Source organism: Desmodus rotundus, chromosome 4 (genome assembly GCF_022682495.2).
Source record: "Desmodus rotundus isolate HL8 chromosome 4, HLdesRot8A.1, whole genome shotgun sequence".
Lineage (NCBI taxonomy): Eukaryota > Metazoa > Chordata > Mammalia > Chiroptera > Phyllostomidae > Desmodus > Desmodus rotundus.
Genome location: NC_071390.1, coordinates 88,382,222 through 88,404,046, shown reverse-complemented (window position 1 = coordinate 88,404,046; position 21,825 = coordinate 88,382,222). Strand labels below are relative to the sequence as shown.

The following is a 21,825-nucleotide window of genomic DNA, read 5'->3' as shown; positions in this document are numbered from 1 at the left end:
CTATTTTAAAATGTTAATTATTATCATTACTCATTTCCAAAATGTTAGTTTTGATTCTACATTCTCCACTCTCCACCCAAATATTCCTTCCTTAGTTCTTCTTATGCTAGTAAATGACCCTATTCTCACTTTGATTGTAGTGAAGTTGGAATGATTGAATATAGTGAGCTGTATGGATTAAAAAACTTAAAATTACAGGAGCAAAAGCCGAAAATATAGTATTGCAATAGGGATAGAAACTTCTTTTATTTATGTTTTTATTGTTGTTTAAGTACAGTTGTCTCCATTTTCTCCCCAACACTCTCTCCTGCCCCATCCACCCCCACCTCCCACCCTCAATCCCACCCCCTTTGGCTTTGTCCATGGGTCCTTTATACATGTTCCTTGCTGGCCCTTCCCCTTCTTTCCCCCATTATTCCCCCACTGTTCCTCTGAGATTATTGTCAGTTTGTTCTTTATTTCAATGTCTCTCTGTGGTTACATTTTGCTTGCTTGTTTGTTTTGTTGATTAGAGTCCACTTATAGGTGAGATCATATGGTATTTGTTTTATATTGCCTGGCTTATTTCACTTAGCATAATGCCCTCCAGTTCCATCCATGCTATCGCAAAGAGTAGGAGTCCCTTCTTTCTCTCTGCTGCATAGTATTCCCTTGTATAAATGTACCATAGTAGTAACTTCTTTTAGATAAGCCTAAACTTAATAGGCTATCATAGGTTAATTGATTTTATTAAAGAACAATGAGATCCCTTGAAAGATTTTAATTAGAGGAGTGTAATTATCTAATGAATGTCATAAAAAGTTACTTGACTGCTATTCATTCTTTGATGTAAAAATATTTTCTTCATATTGAGGTTTCAGTGGTAAATCAATTGTATAAACTCTTTGCCCCAATTAAGCTTACATTTTAGTAGGGGAAGACAGAAGAACAAGTAAGTACTTAGCAAGATGGTGATATGGGTCATGGAGGACAATAAAACAGGAAAAGGGTATAGGTAGTGCAGAGGGTAGAAGTTGTTTGAATAGGGTGGCCGTGGCAGCCCTCTCTAATAAGAAGTTTTCAGCAGAGACCGGAAAATAAATGAGCTGGAGGAAAAGATATCTGGGGGAAGAGAATTCTAGGAAGATGGCTCAGGAAGTTCGAAAGGCCAAGTTTGGCAAGTGGGGGAACAGTGAGGAGGACTGTGGGCTTGAAGCATGGTGAGTGAGGGAGAAACAGAGCAGATCACAAGAGAATTAGTAGGGCAAAATATGTAGGTAACTTTAAGGATGGTTTTTACTCTCAGTTGGATGGAAAGGCTATCAAATGGCTTTCAGCAAAAGAGTGATTGGATCACTGAGCTGCTATGTCAAAATATATTGAAGGCAGTCAAGGGTAGAAAGATGGAGGGTAATTGGAAACCTATAGCTGCAATCCAGGTGAGAGATGTCCATGGTTACAAGTAAAATAGTGAGTGGCGCTTGGGAAAATGGGAGTACAGGAAGTCTTTTCCTGCTCCTGTGGCTGAAAAGATAAGATACAAAGCCTTGGGTAGGAAGATATCATTGACTTTGCTCTTCTTCCTCATCTAATCTATAAGCAAAACCTGTTTCTCTTTGCTCTTTCCCATCTAATCTGTCAGCAGATTCTATCAGTCTGCCTTCAAAATACATGTTGAACTCATTACATTTTTCAAATATACAACCTGGGTTATTTTACCAATCTATCAGTGTCAGCAGATAAGAGGGGGCCTATTTGCCTTCCCTGAAACACATTACTGAATTAATTTTCTCAGTTAATCTTCACAATAACCTAATTCCATGGATGTAGAAAGTGCTACTCAAAGAGGTGAGAAACTCCCCTATGCGCACATGGCTGATAAATGTGTTACCGGTATCCACAGCTAACGTTCTATTCTAATCCAAAGCCGCTGTATTGCCTTTAAGGATAAGAAAATACATGGATGGATTTTGAGGTTGAGGAGTAAGAAAACACTAGACTCTCATAGTCTTTGCAGTAGACTATGGGCTTTAACAACTAAAATGAAAAGGGTGTTAAGGATGGAGAGTGAGACTGGAAATGGAAACTTGGAAAGCATGGGAAATATTTGCAATAGCCACTGTAAAGATGAAAATAAAGGATCAATATGTAATGAACTAAAGGACACTGGAGAATCCATGAAGGCTCTACTGATCACATCAGCTATTGTGGCGTAGACATGAACTCGGTCAGATGTGCCATGACCTTCTACAGTGTAGCCCATTCTCCATGTGTAGGACTGCAGAGTGGGAATGGGATGAACAAAGGAGGCGCAGAAAAAGATCAAGAGCTTCAGGATGACTTGAAACAAAAATCCTTATTCTGAGTTTCCATGGAGTGAAAGTTTACTTCCTTAACCTTCATGATTTATTAGAGACCATGAAGTTTTGAGTGTTTTCTCAGATGCTTTTCTTCTATCGTTTTTTAAATGGTGTTTTTCTTAGAGCTTCATCCTAAAATCAGCTTGGTTATCTTACTGAAAGTTTTCTTTTTGGCAATCTCATGTTTTCAAGCATTTCATTTTTAGGAAAGATTACTTACAGGAACTGAAAATGCAGAAATTTATTTCCTAGCAAGCTACCTGTATTACTTTTCCCCAAAGGAAGTCTTCTAATACCTAATGTATGACTACCCCACTTTGAAAGCTGCTGAATTTAAAGAATGCTACCCAAAGAAGGAACTAAATAATAAAACATCCAGTTGTCTAATTCATAGTTCTCTGTTTTCTTAATTTTTTGTACTTCTCTCCTAAGCTTGATTCACTTACTATTTCCTATCCAAAGTTCTCTCTGGTCTTTTTACTTCTGCTTTTGCCTTTTAAACCAGGAGAAAATAATTTATCAGTCACATTAAGTCACCCTTAGTAACTGCACCTGTACTGAGCAGAATATATCATTTATCTATTTCACATTGAAACATCTTTTGGCCATATCTGTGTTCTTATAAATTTTAAGAACATAGTAATTGCAGAAAGTTATAAAACTAGTGAAGTACATAAGAAATGGAAGAGATTTTGCTATATATTTAGTTTTGAATAGATTCTATATGTACATTTAAGCAATCATTTTTCTCTTGGTTGTATTTTCCTCTCTAAAAATTATGTACGTAGTAAAACTCTGACATCTAGTTTCAATGGGGAGCCTCTTTAATGAAATCAACCAACTCTGAAGACTTAGCGTCACCCAATGAAATCACTGTGGAACAATCATATGAACTGAGAAACTTTCCATGTTTCCTCTTGGACTCTTTTTTAATGTTACGGTCTGTCCATCATCATCATTGTGACGAAAACTCTGAGAAACATTTTTTTTAGTTTTGGCTTCACCTCAGAAAGACAGACAATCTTGTAATTTTAGAAGGCTCATTGTCATGGATAGAGGCATTCATGGACAGTGTTTACTGTTATTTAAAATACAGTTAGATTCATAAAAAAGTTTAATCAAAAATATGTAACAACAATAAATTTACTGGAACTCTGTTATAGTATTACCAAGCTTTTTCAATGGTGTTATTTTGCTTCACAGCAGTTAATAAACTTGATAAAGTTTTAATATAATGAATCTTTTTGGATAACCTAAATCACTTTATTGTATTTTACTATATTGCTGTACAATTGAATAAATAGTTTAAATTGCTGAAAATTGGAACTTTCATCTCTAGTGGTAATAGAACAGTTCAGGAGAATTTTATGTACCGTGGCATCTTGGTGATCCCTCTGTAATGTTGGCCAAGCTCTCCTTTTGAAAATGTTATCTTCCCTTGGCTTTCACAGCACCACATCCACTCACTTTTGTCCCTATCTCTCCGCCTACTCCAACAAACTCTTATGTGCGTTTAGTCTCCTCCCTCTGCTTAATTGGTGTTTCTCAAAGTCTAGTCAGAATGGCTAGCTATTTTCTGAATAAAATGAAAATTTAGTTGTAATAAATAGCTTTATCATTTTTCTAGTTAAAACTTACACATTCCTCACTTAGCTTCTTTAAGCCTAAATTTTTATAATACTTTGTAAAAGGACCCAGAGGAACTTTAAATGATATACAATAAACACATGCTCTTACATGCAAATGAAAGCAATTAAATCAATTGTTTATGAAGAACAACATATATTGCTTATTTGATTGTTATGTAATAAATTCTTAAAATGTTAAAGCAAATAATAGTTGGTATTTGTCTTTCACCACCTGGCTTATTTCATTTAGCATAATGCTCTCCAGAGCCAGTCAAGCTGCATAGTATTCCAAAGGGTAAATGTACCACAGTTTATTGATCCACTCATTTACTGATGGGCACTTATCAACAAAACAAACAAGCAAGCAAAATACAACCAGAGACACTGAAATTAAGAACAAACTGACTGTAACCAGAGAGGAGGTGGGAGGGGATAATGGGGGGAAGGGGAAAGGGTTGTCAAGGAACATGTATAAAGGACCCATGGACAAAGCCAAAGTGGGGTAGGATCAAGGGTAGGAGGTGGGGATGGCTGGAGTGGGTGGGAGTGGTGGGGGAAAAATGGAGACAACTATACTCGAACAATAATAAAAAAAATATAAAGTCACCCTCCCCCCAAAACCAAATAATAGTTGGACATGAGCTTTCCACTAATATATTTGTACTCCTCACTTCATCAGCATGAAAACATTGAGAGGTCTCACTTAAATATTCTGTGAGGCTCAACTTGAGAGGAGAAAGAAAAAAGAGTAGAAAATATTTGTAGAAATAATTGTCAACATTTATGAAATTTTGTAAAATGTAACATAAGCTCACTGAACCCCTAGCAGGATTAAAGACAAAGAAAACCACATTTGAATGCATCATTATTTAACATCAAGAAAGAAAAGGGAATTGTAAAAAAGGCCACCTCCACACTAAAAAATAAAAAGGGAAAAAAAAACCCTCCAAAAAACAAATATAGAAGTAATGGTCAACTTCTCATCAGAAATAATATTTGGCAAAAGACAAAGAATGGCATTTTTAAAGTGATGAATATTAAAAACTTTTATGTGTGGTAATGGGTGTTAACCAGACTTATTCTGGTGATCATGTTTAATATATACATATAGAAAATTATTACTTTATATACCTGAAACTAATACAATGTTATATATCAATTATATCTCAAATTTTTAAAATGATTATTGTATACAAACTGTTGCATAAATTTATTTTGATTTTTAAAATTAAAGGTTGCTCTCAATTTAATATCATCAGCCTTGATTTTAGAAATAATAAGATTTTATCCACAATTTTCCCCTTAGACAATTTAAAAGTATGAACAAAAGTATATTTTGATTATATATGATTATCTTCTGAGACTCTCAGTGCTCTTGTTAAATGTTAATCAAAACCAGCAATGTTCCTATTTGAAAACATAAAGACAAAAAGTACCAAAAAAAATCTGTCAATCAGAGTTGGATATATATACTAATAACACTATTAATAAATGAAGGTATAGAAAGACATGTTAAGGTGAACAAAAGTTGAGAGCATATGCCACTTGTAGGACTGCACTTCAAGACATTCTAAGGAAGTTCTTCAGGTTGAAGTAAGTGATAACAGGTAGAAGTTCACAAATGCAGAAAGGAATAAACTGCGCCAAACTATTAGATGAGTGGGCCGATACCAAAAACTGTCTTTATCGTTCTATTTATACTTTTCAAAGACAACTGATTGTTTAAATGAAAGACTACGACACTTTACTGTGGAGTTCATAAAATATAAATATATGACCACAATAGCACAAAGGATAAGGTGGGTGTAAATTGATTTATATTGCTGTAAGTTTATTACTTTTTAAAATGTGAAGTGGCATAATATTAACCTAGATAGAATGTGATAAGTTAAGAATGCATATTATGTTCTCTAGACTAACCACAGACAAATAAAACTACAAGGAAATAAAGCTAGAAAGTCAAAGCAGAAAATAAAATCAAATACTAAAAACATTTAGTTAACCCATAGGAAGGCAAGAAAAGAAGGAACACAGGACAAAAATAGGACACATTTAAATCAAAGTTACAGGCCTAAACCTGTTTAACAATTAATCAGTAAGACATAGTAATTAAAATGTGTATAAACTAATTAAAAAAAACTTCAAAAAATGAAGCAAACCTGGCAGAAATGTAGACTAAAAACTAGAGAAGTTTCAACAGCTCTTCAAGAATTGAAAGAACAAGGACAAAAATATAAGTAAAAATTTATTTATCTTATTTATATATTTATATCCTAAAAGTAAAAGATTAGTTCCTAATGATCAGGTTTTTATTTACTTACTGCAAATAACACTGAGTTTTTAAAAGAAAACAATGACATGAATTAATCGTGTTTGTAAATTGCATTGTGACTTCATCGTGTATACCGTATACTGACAAAATGTTTAGACTATAAATTTGGCAAAGGTAAGTTAGTGTTCTAGATACTTTTCTATCATAGGAAATATTCTAACATTTAGCTTTATCTTGTCATTAATATTTCTTCCCTTAAAGTTCCTAAAATAGCATTGGCTAAGACTTTGTTGTTCAACGCCGCCATTTAATGCTTTGCCTTGCATTTATTTTACATTAAATTAGCTTCCAAGGGTTATAGTTCAACTTTAGATACATGATAAATAAATAAATAATAGATTAATTAATTAAATGCTTACCTTAAAGACTAGCTCTCCTACTAAGCCATTCCATGTCCCATCCTCCTGTGGGCTTCCATACTTGTGGTCCGGCGCGACATAGATTTCATAGTTGAAACCCAGGTAGTTAGACAAGGCATCCAAAACGTCAATGGAGAAGCCCTGGTATTTCTTCGGCTTACCCAGGACATTTTCAGAGACCATTACAAAAGGTTCTTCCTACAGGGAGATAAGAGAAATCCTTGATGTCAATCTCTATTGCTCCCTAAAGCAAAGATTAATTATTCAAAGAGTTTTGCTTACAGTCTAAAAATTGCTTTTGTCTTTTGAGAGAATTACCTTAGAAATACAACTTCTGTGTGTGACGCAGCATATTATTAAACAGTGTTTAATCACCCACTTTCTTGTCAGCTCTCATTTAATTACAGACATGCACCAGTTAATGACAGGCATACGTTCGAAGAAATGTGTCCTTGAGCGATTCTGCCATCGTTCAAACATCAGAGAGTGCACTTACAGAGACCTAGACAGTACCGTCTATCACACACCGAGGCTCTGTGCTATAGCCTGTTACTCCTAGACTACGAGCCTGTACAGCATGTGCCTGTACAAAACAACACAAAGTGAAGTGAAGCACAAGAAAATGTGATATAATCAACACACTTGGTAAACACAAGACGTATGAGGCTGCTGCAGGTATAACGTAGCGTACCATTTGAATGTACTGTGAAATAATAATCAAATGCATACTACAGTAAGTGCACAAACCAGGAACAGTTTTTTGTTATCACTATCAAGCATTATGCACTATGCATAACTGTACGTGCTGTACTTTTATATAATCGTCAACACAGTAGGCTCGTTTACGCCGCATCACCACAAACACACGAGTCGTGGATTGTATTAGGACAATTTCAACAGTCACTAGACAATAAGGATTTTTGGCTACATTATAGTTTTACGGGACCACTGCTGTATATGCAGTGCATTGTTGACTGAAACACTATCACCCAGAGCGTGACTACATTACCATCTCAAAGTGTGAGGAAAGTGACGACAAATCTTCAGGGCCATGACTCATTTCCCTTGCCATTCCAGGGTTGATCTAATATTTATCAATAGTAAAATTATATTAAAGAAACCAGGAATTTATTGTATCTATTCTCAGGCATGTATTATCTATATATTTCAGAAATACATGAAGTAATATTTTAACAGATATAACCTACATAAAAATTTCTGAAATGATCAAAAAATTCTGAGAACATATAATTTAGCTAAAATTTGTAACATTACATTTCCTGGGAGTTATTTACTGGGAGTAGTTTTGAAATTTGGATATAAACACATATTTCATTGCAAAAAAACCAGCTTCTTTACTATTGCTATGAAAAATTCACTTATCTTTTTGGTAATTGTGTAATTAATAAATTCAGCAAATTTGTTTCTGTTCCATCTTTTTTTATCTTTTTGTATTTTTTTCTCTTACAGGTAAACAAGTAAGCCCCTTTCACTTTTTAGAAAAACTAGTGTTAAGAGAGTTCAATAGTTTGAAACATGCTGGCAGACTACTAAAAGTTAGATAATCTATTCCTTAATTTACTAAACTTGTTCAAAATCTTTCAGGAACAATAATATTTGCAGATAACCATTCATGGTGTGTATAGTCCACCCAACCTTCTGGACAGGTGACAATCTATTGTGAGTCTAAGCCAAAATACTCAGTTTTTATCTTTGGATTGTTTTTCTTTAACAACTCACAAATTAGCTTCCATTGGCTTTTGGCTTTTACTCAAACACTAAGTAAATGCTTCATGAAATCACTGCATCTATTATAGGAATATTGTCCACCTTAGCATTTAGTTTTTCTTTAAAACTTCCCATGAAATAAATTTTTGAATTGTTCAAAGCCAAGAGAGCTTCATTTTGCTTTAGTAATTCCTTTTTTTAAATAACAAAAATAATGTAACTAATTATTTCAGTTTCCCTTTTCACCTTGGATACCCAGAAGATCTGTTCTAAGATTGATACTCACCCACAACTATATTGATATTGTGATATTTGTGATGTTTTAAAATTTTTGGTTTGTAAACTATGTTTGATGTTTTCTCTTTTAAAAAATTTGGTCTTGTTTAACTGTTTATATCTTATCTTTGTGTAAAATAAATCAGCAAATGAATAGTTAGATAAAGTGACTGCTATTTTTTTCCCAGTAGCTGTCCTTCTCTCCTTCACTAATTATAATTTTAAAGAAATTTTAGCACTATTGAGAATAAATGTCCACAGTCTCCTTTTAAATAAGATGAAAGTGCGTGTGAGTAATTATGGCCAATTTGATGTAAGAAGGTGCTTTGTGAAACTTTTCTTGTGTCTTTTATACTTTTCAGAGGGAATGAGCACATACTGTGTGGCTGGAGCTCTGGTAGCCATCTCAGACCATACACAGTAGAGAAACAAGACAGAGGTACGTTCTTGACAACGTCCTTGACCCTGAATAGTTATTCTAGGGTTCTAGAATGTAAGAAAAAATGTTCAATCTTTTGTTGTTGTCGTTAAGCTCCTGAGACATTTTCATATGATAGTAGTATTTGATGCTAATGAACAAAGATAGATCAATAGATAACAGGTTTTGAGAATAAGTTAACACTTTTCATAATACTGACTTGTTTAACCTATTTAATTTATATCAAATGAGTAAAAGGTAAAAATTTAATCAATCCTTTAATATTATGTGTCATATTTGGAGTCATTCAAAACAACTTGATGACTCCAAATATTTTATGTGTTTTAAAGTGCAAATAGAATTGCAAGTAATTGGCAGAATTTGCTACTGTTTGGTTCTTTGGACAAAGTGTAGACCTAGCCAATGACTACATTTCCCACAGATGCTCTAAAGTAGGTCTTGAGGTCATCAGAGTCAGAGAGCATATAAACCCAATCAGAAACTTCTAGAATTACTGGGCCCTGATTCTTTACATTATATTGTAGATCTGCCAATAGAGAGCATGTATTTATTTTGTAATACACATCTCATTCATTTCTAGACGTTGAACATCTATTCATTGACAAACCAAAGGAAAATGGCTCATGAAAGATTTTATTTGAATGGTACCTCTACAAAAAATTTTGGATTATATGTATTCTCTATTTATCCATAACATTTAAAATCTAACAAATTTCTTAAGTTTTTAAATCTCTTAAGGAATTTAATCATGAGGAAGTTTAATAAAACTTTTTTTCTGGATTGGCTTTTTAATTAATCAATTATTTATTTATTTTTTAAAATTTAAATTATTTTATTGTTGTTCAATTACAGTTGTCTGTATTTTCTCCCCACCCCTCCCCCAACCCCTTCCAAACCCACTTCCCTGCCTTAGTTGACAAGTGACAACACAATTAAGAATATCAATTAACTGTACCACAGAGCTAAATTATCTACATGGCAAAAATGACATCCCAATGTAGGCTTTGATATAAAGTATTAATGATTTTTTATCTCTTTAGTCAAATGTGTTATCATGTGAAATTTTGTTAAATTTTAATGCCAAATGTCCTCTAGAAATTGTTTTAAATTCCAACTTATAAGTCAATTCCTAGGCATATAGATCCCTTTCGGAGGTCTTCCCAACATCAGCTAAAATTGACTGAAGGCATAGAATAGAAAAGTTTATACTGAGAGTTCATTTAAATAGGGTTAATGATTTATTGATAAATGTACTTTTAAAATTTTGTGCCCTAAATAAACCTTCATAACATCCCGTAACTTTTTCTCTAGCTGGATGTCTTTAAGCTCTGTTTTTAAGCTTTATTACTGATTTGCATAACTAGTCATAACTCCTACTTCAAACCAGTTGTGCTTTATGAGAATGATCAGCTGATACACTGAACAGGCAAACATAAAAGAAACTAAACTGAAGCTCTGGAACCTATAATAGACAAGACACTTGTTCCTCTTCTATGTCAACAATACTGAGCTTGGTTTAATCACTTTTATCCGTGCACATATTTTCAGAATTGATTCACTCATTTACTTATCCATTTAACATGCATGGAGCAGCTGCTCTAAGTTACTCCACTCAGTGGAGTGAGAGAGGGTAAAAAGGCATGAGTGCTAATGCTTTCAAAGTAATTATAACCTCATATTTGGAAAAGTCATGTACTCAAAACAAAACAAAACGAAAGCAGTGCGCACCATAACTGGTATAAACAAAACACCAGACAAATAAAATGGATGCTGAAAGAAAAAGAAAATCACCATTTTAGGGGTTCCCAGCTTTGTATTATTTTAACACATAAGAAAAATTAGAAACAAAAGTTTCAACTCAAGTTCACACAATTAAGTTACAGAAGAGGAAAGCATCATAATTACCTTACTTCAATTTTATTTCCTGGGACCTCAAATTTTTCAACCTATGAATTGAAATCTAGGGTAACAAAATTTCTCTCAATTCAATTGAAGATGATGTGAGAGATACAGACTCCAGATGCTTGGCAAAAAATAAATAAAAACATAGTCCTCTCTAGAAGAAAGTATCTTCATCTTAGATCAGATGTTATTTCTTTAAATAATTGTTTGAACAATGTTCAAAGCAGAACTCACAGATAACATGTAAAAGGAAATTACATTTCATATAGAGAACAAGCAGAAATAATATCCAGCAGAAACAGATTTTTGAGAACTCAGACACTAAAATTTTCAGGTACATATATAAACACTAAGTTTACTATATTTAAAGGGTAACTTTTTTAACTGGCAGGAAATTGGAAACTACAGAAAGTGTCATTGAAGAATTTAAAAAGAACTACACAGATTTAACAATTAGAAAAGATAACGAGCGAAGTTAAGAACCTAATGACTGTGTTTATCTGCGGATTAAAAAAAGCTAGAGAATGAATTAGTGACTTGTTATAGGCCAGAGTTCATACCCAGGGTACAAAGGAATAAACAACTAGGAAATCTCCCCCTAAAAGAGTAAAGGGAGGAGAAGCAGAATAAGAGGTAGTCTGACTATTAAGGATATAAAGAGAAACATGCACACAAAAAGATGCCTCCTGCGGTAATGACAATATTCTACTTTTCATTCCAGGCAGTGATTATGTGGATGTTACTTTATTATTCACTGAGTAACGGTTTAAGCTCCCTCCCCACATTGGGTATTATATTGCAATACAAACAAAAATAAAGAAAAAGTATGTTATATGGGACCAGATAATGAAGGACATTAAAGCCATATCAAGGTTTCTCTCTTAGTTGGTAGGAAACTGGAGCTTTATGAAAGGGCCATAGCATAATTAGAACATAATTCTGAGAGCGGAGTATAGAATGAACTGTGCAGAATCGAGGACTAGGGGTCCTTTGCAACAGCACAGTTGCCAGGAGACTGTGGCCTGTGCCTATTTAACATATATTTTCAAAGTGTGCATAGATTGCTTTGAGTCTTCTACAACAGACACAGAGAGGGGAAAAAAGAAATAATAAAATGTTGCCTTTAAAATTCATCTTTTAGCAGTTAGTTTCAAAGAGAATTACTAGGACAGAGTCTAAGCTGGTAAAAACCTGTCTGCCTATGAAATGAAAACAAATAGCGGACTTCGATTTGCTGATCATTTGGATGACAAATTCTCTAAACACAATTCTCAGCAACTGGAATAAATGAAGCTTTCACAGAATGTTTGTAGTTTATCCATCTATGTGCATTAGCCTGAGGACCCATAGACCTGCTTGTAGAAAAGAGTGTTGCAGTGGTTGATAATTTTCATATTATCAAGGATTTATTCACATCACTTGTTGGATAATTAGATAATAACTTCATAATTGTGAATTTGTACTCAGTCATTTAAAAATTTCATGATAATTGCTTAGTTGATTTACAACACTGTTTGCAACTTGCAGATTTTGTAGTTAATTCCCATATTTTAATAACCATGCAATATCTCTTGCTAGTGGTGGAGCTTGAAAAAAAATCTGAAGCTTTTCATAGGTACAGGAGACAAGCTCTATTGCCAAGACTTTACTAAGAGCTGTTAAGAGGTTTTAATATGCAAGGCTTCACCAAATGCCAGATAGCTACATGTAAGAATGAGTCACTGGAAATTTTTTATAATTCTGCTCACACATGCAACTCAAAGACATTAAATGAGAATCAGAATATTTCTTAATAGCCTGTGTAAAATTTTTCCCCATGAAAAATGTATCTGACTAAAGCAAACAAGAGTTGTCTTTATGGACATAGGAGCTTATGTTTTGCTTAAAGAATACACATTCTACTTTACTATATGCAGAATTAATGATCACCATTCTTTGAAAAAAATTACCTCTAACAGACCATATGTGAATATTAGAAATTTCTATAAGCTACACAAGTGGAAAGTATGGAATTCGTTATTAAAAAGATATCGACACCAGGATGGAAACACAGGCATGAGGACCATCTGGAGAGGAATGAAGAGTCCAGATACTGCAAAGGGTATCAGAGCTGTGTGGCAAGAAGAAAAGCAAGTCACAAGGACATGCGACGAAAAAAATTTTTAGAAGAGCTTTGCAGAAGGATTTCAAGGAGAAACAAATGTTTAGAAAACATTGCACTCAATTTATTTTTTTAAGTGCAATGTTTTTGAACAATGAGATTCAAATTGTAAATGACAGAAGTACATAAAAAGTCATCTAACTTCCTAAAATAAATTGTCGTACATATTATTTCTGATTTCTACTTTGTAAGCAATTATTTAAATGAATAAAACACCTTATATTAAACATAAAGTTTTTGCTATTCATATGCAAGCTAATTCATTTTACATATAAAATATTTGATTATATACATTGTTTTCAAATTATGAAATGGTCACATTTCATAGTATCTTTTAGTATCTTAGAGGCTCAAATGGAGAGTGGCAAAACACACAAAAAATTTAAGTTTGTTGTCATAACAATCTGAAAGAAACAGAGGGCGCTGCAGCTGGGAACGCAAGGTTATCAAGGGCAACAGGCAATCACAACAAGTGCTTCGCGCATGAGTTTTCGTTCATTGCTTTTTCCTGGCATGCGTTTGAAAACACATTTCAGGAGGCTAAGATTTTACGGACCACATGACTACCACATATAAACTTAGAAATACCAGACTCTCAGTTTGCTTTCTGAATGTGAGTGCTGGATAATATTTTTTATTTGTTTGTTTGGTCCAAGTCCTCATTATTTTGCTAAATTAAACACCTAAGTGAATCTCAAAAGTATATAGCCACACATAAGAGTCATTTTTATTCCATGAGTATTGTAGACACAGAGCACTTTGTAAGGGCAGACATCTCAAGCAAATCTATCAAGAATATGTTTTAAGATAGAGCAAACGACAGCTCTAAGGAGTGATTGGCTACACCAAATGTCGGACGCCTACAAACGATTTAACTGAAGAACATGGCAACGTTTGACTTCAGAATGCTGAGGATGTTTACAAACTCTCTGGCTGATACAGTCATATTCCTGTTAGAGTACTCGCAAGAACCGTATAAATGTCAATGTTGGCTTTATAAGACTTATTTTCTGTTAGGATATAAAAATGTTTAATAAGTATAAACCAAAGCTAATTTTATATATACATATATATCAGAACACATTAAAAAAGTCATATAAATTAAACTTAGAATATTTAGGACTAGTGGTATTTCAATCCAAAATAATACTCAGATTTATTCAGCCAGTCAAAAGAATGTTAATGTCAGGCACACGCTAAGAGTACGAAAGTGAACAAAGCAAATAATAAACAGACATCTCTATTTTTCTGGACCTACATTCTAATGGGAGTGATAGATGATGCACAAAATAAGCAAGGGCAAAGGTGCCAGGCAGGAGTTTCTCTGACATGTGTAAGAGACAGAAGGGACATGTATGACAGGAACTGAGGGAGCTTGGGTCAGACAGGAAATGTCTGAGAGGTAAAGGGTGTATGTCAGCTGGAGCTGAACAGGGCCTTTCGGCCCCTGTGAGGACTTCACCTGTTACTTCAGCTGAGGTGGACAACTTTCTGGGCTCTGAGCAGATGGGAAATATGATCTGATATATTTCATAGTTTACTACACAGTTGAGAGCTACTCTTGACAATAGACCGGAAGGGACAAGGACAGGAACTAGGAGACCAATTAGAAGTCCTTTACAATAAACCAGAAGTGAGCTGGTCAGGACTTGTTAGCAAAATGGATTTGATAATAAGCCACTGAATCTCAGTATTTTTTAAAGGTAGAAACAAATGATGAGGGAGAATTATTTATTTTTGTTCTCTTACCACACCTTTGGGAAGTACACATTAAAATAAGATGAGTTATTTTACTTATTGATCATAAGATTGGCAAGGATAAAAATGAATGCTAATGTTTATCTGCAAGCATGTAAAGAAGTAGGTTTTCTTATGTACCACTTAGGTGAGTTAATATTAGTACAACTTTTCAAGAACACTAAGTTCATAGTACGAAAGAAAAACCTTCAAATTTTTATACTTTTTTCTTCTGGTAATTTTACTTCTAAGGAAGTAATCAGAAATGAGCACATGTCTGTGTCTGAAAGAGCACGTTTAGTTTTCACCCTCGGTGTTTAAATGCCAATTGTCATCTTCGGCTCAAAATTGGGCCACCGGAATTTTTTTAAACAATGAACAACATTTTAAAGTTTGGGATTGGTTCATTTTCCTTTGTCTTATAGAGAGATTAAAAACATTGCTATAAAAACACTACTTTCATTTGCATTCCCCCATACTTCAGCAAATGAGAAATAAAAATGTTGAGTTTTGTTTGGCATGCTGGGAATTCTATACTACCTCAACTAAGTTAATGGAAGTTTGAGGCGACTATAAAGATAATTCACTAACTAAATGGAAAAAATACATTGATCGCATCCATTTTGCAAAAAAATATATTTACATTAAAATATTCATGTATATATGGCTAAACAGGTAGAAAATGTATAAAACTTTTCATGAGTATGTATGTGTATTAGTCAGTTAAGGCTGCTATAATATATTACTAGTCTTAAACAACAGACATTTATTTTTAATAGTTCCAGAGGTCAATGAGCCGGCAGATCCAGCACCTGATTAGTGTGCTCCCTCTGGCAGAGAGCAGAGTGAGCATCTTTCTTTTGTCTTTTCTTATGAAGCCACTACTCTCATTCACGAGGGATCCATCCTCATGACCTCCTTACTCTCAGAGGTACCACCTCCTATAGCCATCACATTGGAGATTAGGGTTCAACAGATAAATTTTGAGGGGACACAAATATTTAGTCCATAGCAGTGTGCATGTTCAGAACCTGAAAATAATAACAACAATAATAACAGCAGGAAACATTTATATACGACTTACTCTGTTGGGCACTCGCCAATGCTTTTTGCATATTAATGCCTATATGAGTTTAGAGCCATAATGATCTCCATTTTTATAGGTAAGGTAACTTAATTTTGTTTAGCTGGAATGTGACAGACACTAAAATCTTAGTAAGTTGTTGTTTGAGAAATTATGGGTGATTTTGTTAATTTTTATTTTCCACATTTTCTAAGTTTTTGCTATTAAATATGTGTTATTTGCTTCAACATTTGTTAGATAAATGAGTATGAAGCATGACAGAAGATTTATAATGTTGAAGAAAGTCAGTTCTCACTGGAGTGGATCCAGTGGGGGGGGGCAGAAGGAATAGAGGAGAAAGTTGCTGGCGGATTCCAGTGCAGGTGAGAGGTCCAGAGAGAGACCACCTGAAGCATCCATTTCATTTGTCAAGTAGGACATCATGAAGAACTTTTCAAAAGGAGTTTCTTCGGAAAAATCAAAACAGAAGCCAATTCAAGCCAGTGATTTGAGGACAAAAAATAAATAACAAAGAGAGGACAGAATTCAAAACTGAGATACTTGCATGAGAAAAAAATAGTATAAAGGGGATTCAGGGTCAAAGAGTGCTTTTTACCCAGAGCATATTTTCAGGCTAAGGAAGGAAGCAAATGAAAATAACCACAAAAAACTTAGGCGTGTCATCATCCTTATCACTTTTCATTCATCACCTCATTTAGTTCTTAGAATATTCTGGTATTATTATTGCCGTTTTACAAATGAGACTACTGAAATTCAGGGATGAAAGAAATAGTGTGCCTGATCTTACAAGCTAGGAAGAAAGATTGAAATTTGAATCCAGTGTTGTCTGAGGCCAACCATCAATTTAGACTGCCTTCATCAGCATTTGGGTTTGTGTGTGTGTTTGGGATGCTGCGGAGGAGGTACAGAAACTAACTACATGGTAGAAAAGAATAAAAAACTTAATACACAGCAATATCAAAATCAATCTTTCTCCATTCATTTCTAAAAAGGTGAAGGGATTAATCACAGGACACATATTGTATGAATGACCTGTGGACATGGACAGCAGTGTGGGGACTGACGATGGGAGTGGGGTGGTGGGCTGGGTGGAGGGGGGCAAAGGAGTAAATATTGGGACAACTGTATTAGCATAAACAATAAAATATTTAAATAAATAAAGTAGAACTATTTATACTTTCTTCTTTGGCTAAGTCACACTTCAACTTTAGCCAACATATTAATGGGATTGTAGTTTTGGTATAAAATTCTTTAAAAGTGAAAACATTTGAAATCTTATCTGAACTTCTCTTAGTTGACTGAAGTAGGGCTGCCTGAAGATACAGCTGCCATCAGTCCTACCCCCAAGGGAGTCTTCTGCAAATGCCAAGGAGACGAGCTTCTTATTCTCATTATCACAAACAAAACCAACCAAACAAACAAACACAGAATAAAGCCAGAAATAGACCCTTTTATACTTTCTTATGGACACCAAAATTACCTCCCCCACCACTATTTTTGTAAGTCAGTATACAAACCTTTACCTCTGGGTATTTGGCAAGTTACTCATTACTGAGAGACTTCTCTGTGCACAAGTAAATAAAACCTGATTTTCTCTTGTTAATCTATTGTCAGTTAACTCATAGGCCCTCAATCAATCAAGCCTAAGAGGGCAGAGGAAAAATTCTCTCCCAAGCCTATCAAGGCTTTTTCCTGAACAAAAGACTCTCTTTCCTAAAAGGAGAACTGGAGAAAACAAGGCACACAATAATTTCGCTAACCCCACTCTACATCCTTCGTAGAAATTGCACTCCCTGTTTCTGCCACTGACTCGCCTCATGGAAGGTTTTGAGAATGAGGTGACAGGTTTTCTATTTCTAGTGAGCTGAATGCTTTCTGAAGGATATATATTTTTCTTTTGATTTTATTACAAAGCACAGAGGGAAACTTAAAAGAAAAGATCAACATAGAGGGCAGAAACGTAAGAGTAGAAAGCAGAAAGGTGCTAATATTTAAAAGCAAAAAAACAAATCTGTGGGGATTTACAGATTGTAGAGAAGTTTGAATTTAAAGCTGCAAAAAATATTCTGTGTTTCAAAAATTAATAAGCACATAAAATATTACTAGAAGTATTACCAAAATTAATAATGAGGTACATAAAAATGACTTCTGTGCCAGTCTCATCAGTACTGTGGATATGGATTGCAGTATTAAATTAATTATAGGGACATATGTTAAGAAATTAGAGGAAGGTCCCCACAATTTACTAGAAAATGTGAAGATGTATGAAACTTTTTTCCCATCGCTCTGTTTTATTGCATAAGAAACTAGAATGCTTTTCCTAAAACCAGCCCAAACACTCACCCCTATGAGATCCTTAGATGGAGCAAATGTCACTTGGGAGTGACAAAAAACCAGGCATTATTCCTATTTATTCTTGCACTCCTCAGCAGATGCCCTAGGAGCGGTCCCAAATGTAACATTATATTCCACTGAAATGCACTTTAGTTCTTGGGGCTGATGACTAAAGGTCATTCTTAAAATGTTGAAAGGACTCATAAAACAAGATGAGATATTTCTCAAATTCTGTGTTCTTGGTGGGTGATCACTTTTTTTATCATCTCCTATTTGAAAAAATAAAATAAAAGACCTTGCTTCCAAATGCTAATCCATTGCTTTTTTTATTCCTGAGTAGCCTTCTGACCATTCAGCCTTAATACTTCATTTTTTAAAGTGCTTTATTGACCATGGTCTTGGAACTTACATTTGGCTTAGACTAACATAGCAGCTTGTTATTTTTAATTGAACTGCAGAGTACATTACCCTCCATAAGAATGGATGGTAAAAAATTAGTCTGAACATTTCATCTTCCCATTTCAAAAATCATGCCTCTAGCAAAGGTTAAAAGTAAAAGAGAAGAACAAACAAACAATCCTTCAAATCTACCAAAGAGAACCCCCCCCCAATGTAAAGTTAATTTCTTCACACTAACTTCCTTCATCTGGAAAACCTCGAGTTCCTTGCTAAAAGATTTTAAACATGCAACAATCACAAACTCAGTTTCCAGCATGCTGGCCTTTTTGTTTCCAGATTAAACAAATTGGAGTTGCTGTGAAACGCCACCTTAAAACCGCAACCTCTTTGTATTTCCACTGATCATTTAAAAGCGCAAAGGGTGTATATCCTAAAGAGTATGCATTTGCCTTCTTTTCTTGACCAGCTTTTCCATTTCAGGGAACTCCATGCAGTATGGTGGTTCTCTCCTTGACTGCCTCTGACTTCCCCAGAGGGAGCTGACTTTTAATAGCTGTTCATGTTCTAGAAGCTGACAGATGAGTAAACTATTTCCACATTAGGTGGTTTTTTGAGGTATCTCTTCTCATTTCAGGCTACCCTAGGGTCGCATTGAATACCATGGATGGTGATTTGATAAACTGTGCCCTATTGGTCAAAACCTGTTACTGCATCTTTGCAAGAATCCAAATCCCACTTGAGGCCCAGCATCCTCCTTGGTAAGGCTGCCAACTGACTCTGTGGCTCTTGGAGAGAGACTGGGGAAGCACACAAAGTTTTCTCAAAATTTATTTCTTTGTAAAATGAAATCCAATCATTACATTTTAATTCAAACATTGTTTTTCTCTACTGATTAGGAAATTTTGGGGACAACTTCTGGGACATTTTTTTTTTTTTTCATCTGTTCACCCAATCCTAATTTATGTCAGCTGTAAAACAGCAACATGCTCTTGGTGGTCAGAAGTGGTAGATGAGTATGTGTCTTCCTAATGAAAAGCTGGGCTTTTTGAGAGGTCAGGGAAACATTTAAAACACTGAAATAGCAAGTTTGTTTACCTAAATATCTCTTAATCACTACTACATGATGAAAAGATAAATATATAATATTTGCATATCCACTTAAATTCTTGGTACAGTAAGATCCCCCCAAATGAAATCTTTCTGTAGTCACTACATCATATGTGAGCTCTGGGAATTGATCTGCTTCCTGTCATTCTTTGCTCAGCTTTGCACAGTTTCCCTGTCTATATGCAGGACCAAGACCCCTCTGCAAATGTCTGTAAGTATTCTCCCAGATAGCTTCCTCTGTTCCAGAACATGTACCGAGAATGCAAAGCACCTCAGCCTTCACAAACTTTGATCTCTAATTTCTCAACTCAGTAAGGTTGACAACCTCTGTTTCGGATCTTTATCCCTGGGCTTTCAGTGTGGAAATTGCCAGCAGCCGGAAATCTGGAGTGGTTGTGGGGATCATTTAGTTGTCTCCAATCTCTTAGGAATGAAAGTCCTTTTTTACCTGTTGACCCATATCTGAAAGGTTTTCTCCCCCCATATTTTGCTTGGTTTTCTACTTATTTATAGCAGAAATTTAGCTTAGTCTTTGTTATTCCCTCTGGCCAGCAAGGAGTCAGACAAACAAAGATACAATGCTTATTTTTATCACAAATGTAACTTGAAGAAGATATTTAACCAGCTTTGGGATCAATCATATCAAAAAATGCAAATAATATTCTTGAGGGTCCCATGAATATTGGAGGTATTGAAATACTAAAAATTAGATTTACTAGTGAGTGTGTCCTAAATGTTAGCTAGTGACATTATCCATAATTTTTTTAAACATTATGAGATTTCTTTTTTTAATGATTATTTATTTATTTATTTGTAGGGAGGGGAGAAGGGAGGGAGAAAGAGAGGGAGAGAAACATCAATGTGTAGTTGCCCTCATGTGCCCCCTACTGGGGACCTGGCCTGCAACCCAGGCATGTGGCCTGACTGGGAACCAAACCAGCAACCCTTTGGTTTGCAGGCTGACATTCTATCCACTAAGCCACACCAGCCAGGGCTATCCATAATTTTTAATGCTTATTAATTTACTAATACTTTGGAACTCTAAAAATGTTTATGTGTGTGTGTATATGTATATCAGAAGCATTGTTCTCATTTTTATATTTATATTCATGTTTATTAATGAGGAATTGTGTAAAGAATTGATTTTGTGGTATTGTAGCTGTACTAAAACTACCGCATTGGCAAAAGATATCTTAAAACTTTAATGTCACCTTAACATTTGGGCATCTTTCAGGTGTAGTGGTATAATATTCTTCTGAAATTAAAGTATAATATAGTTCATATAACTAGTAGGAATAATGCAGAAGTTATGGAAGTCAATGTAGACCTATTATTTCTACATCTCTGAGTTCCCAAATAACTCTGTCAATATCTTCCCAAACTTCTAGAGTCAAGTAGCAAACCTATTTTTCAGAAGGAAATAGAAAAAACATCTCTGAAATATTTATTCATTGTTTAGTCTAAGAATTCAGGTTTCAGCTTTTAAAAGGAAAAAATGTGGGTCATGCAAGGTTACCTCAGCTCAGTAATGATCTCACAGGCCTGTGTGACAGCTATCATCTTAAGAATTGGTGTGATGAGAAAGAGTAAGAGATTGTCAAACCATTGTCGTGCATCAGTTCTCATGATGATTTCATTCAGTCAGCGCTGAAGTGAACACATATCCCAGGCTTGCTGTAAATTACTTTGTTTGCATAGATCTGTTTTCCTCAACTGTCTGATTATAAAAATCACATTTTCCCCTTTTTTCTCACATAAGGTGGGTACAATCAGCAGAAGAGGCAACAAAATATGTATGTGATACGGAACTATGTCTACTGATTACACTGTTTCAATAATAAAATGAGAACTATTTTACCTAAACTTTAGGCTAGAGCAAAATCATAACAACGGTATTTTTAGCTCATTGACGCACATTATCTAAATTCTGTAATGCTAACCTCATTTGCACAGACACATTTTCAATTGAATCGTCTCTAAAGGAGACTTTAAAAAGAATA

General features: G+C 34.6%; 1 protein-coding gene across 1 annotated transcript in view; it reads right to left on the bottom strand.

Moving 5' to 3' along the window:
- Positions 1-21,825, bottom strand: part of GRID2 (glutamate ionotropic receptor delta type subunit 2) — a 1,366,498-nt gene that overhangs the window by 332,226 nt on the left and 1,012,447 nt on the right. The window contains exon 10 of the mRNA XM_024574830.3: positions 6,659-6,856. Coding sequence (XP_024430598.1) covers positions 6,659-6,856 — 198 coding nt within the window. The remainder of the gene's footprint in view (positions 1-6,658; positions 6,857-21,825) is intronic.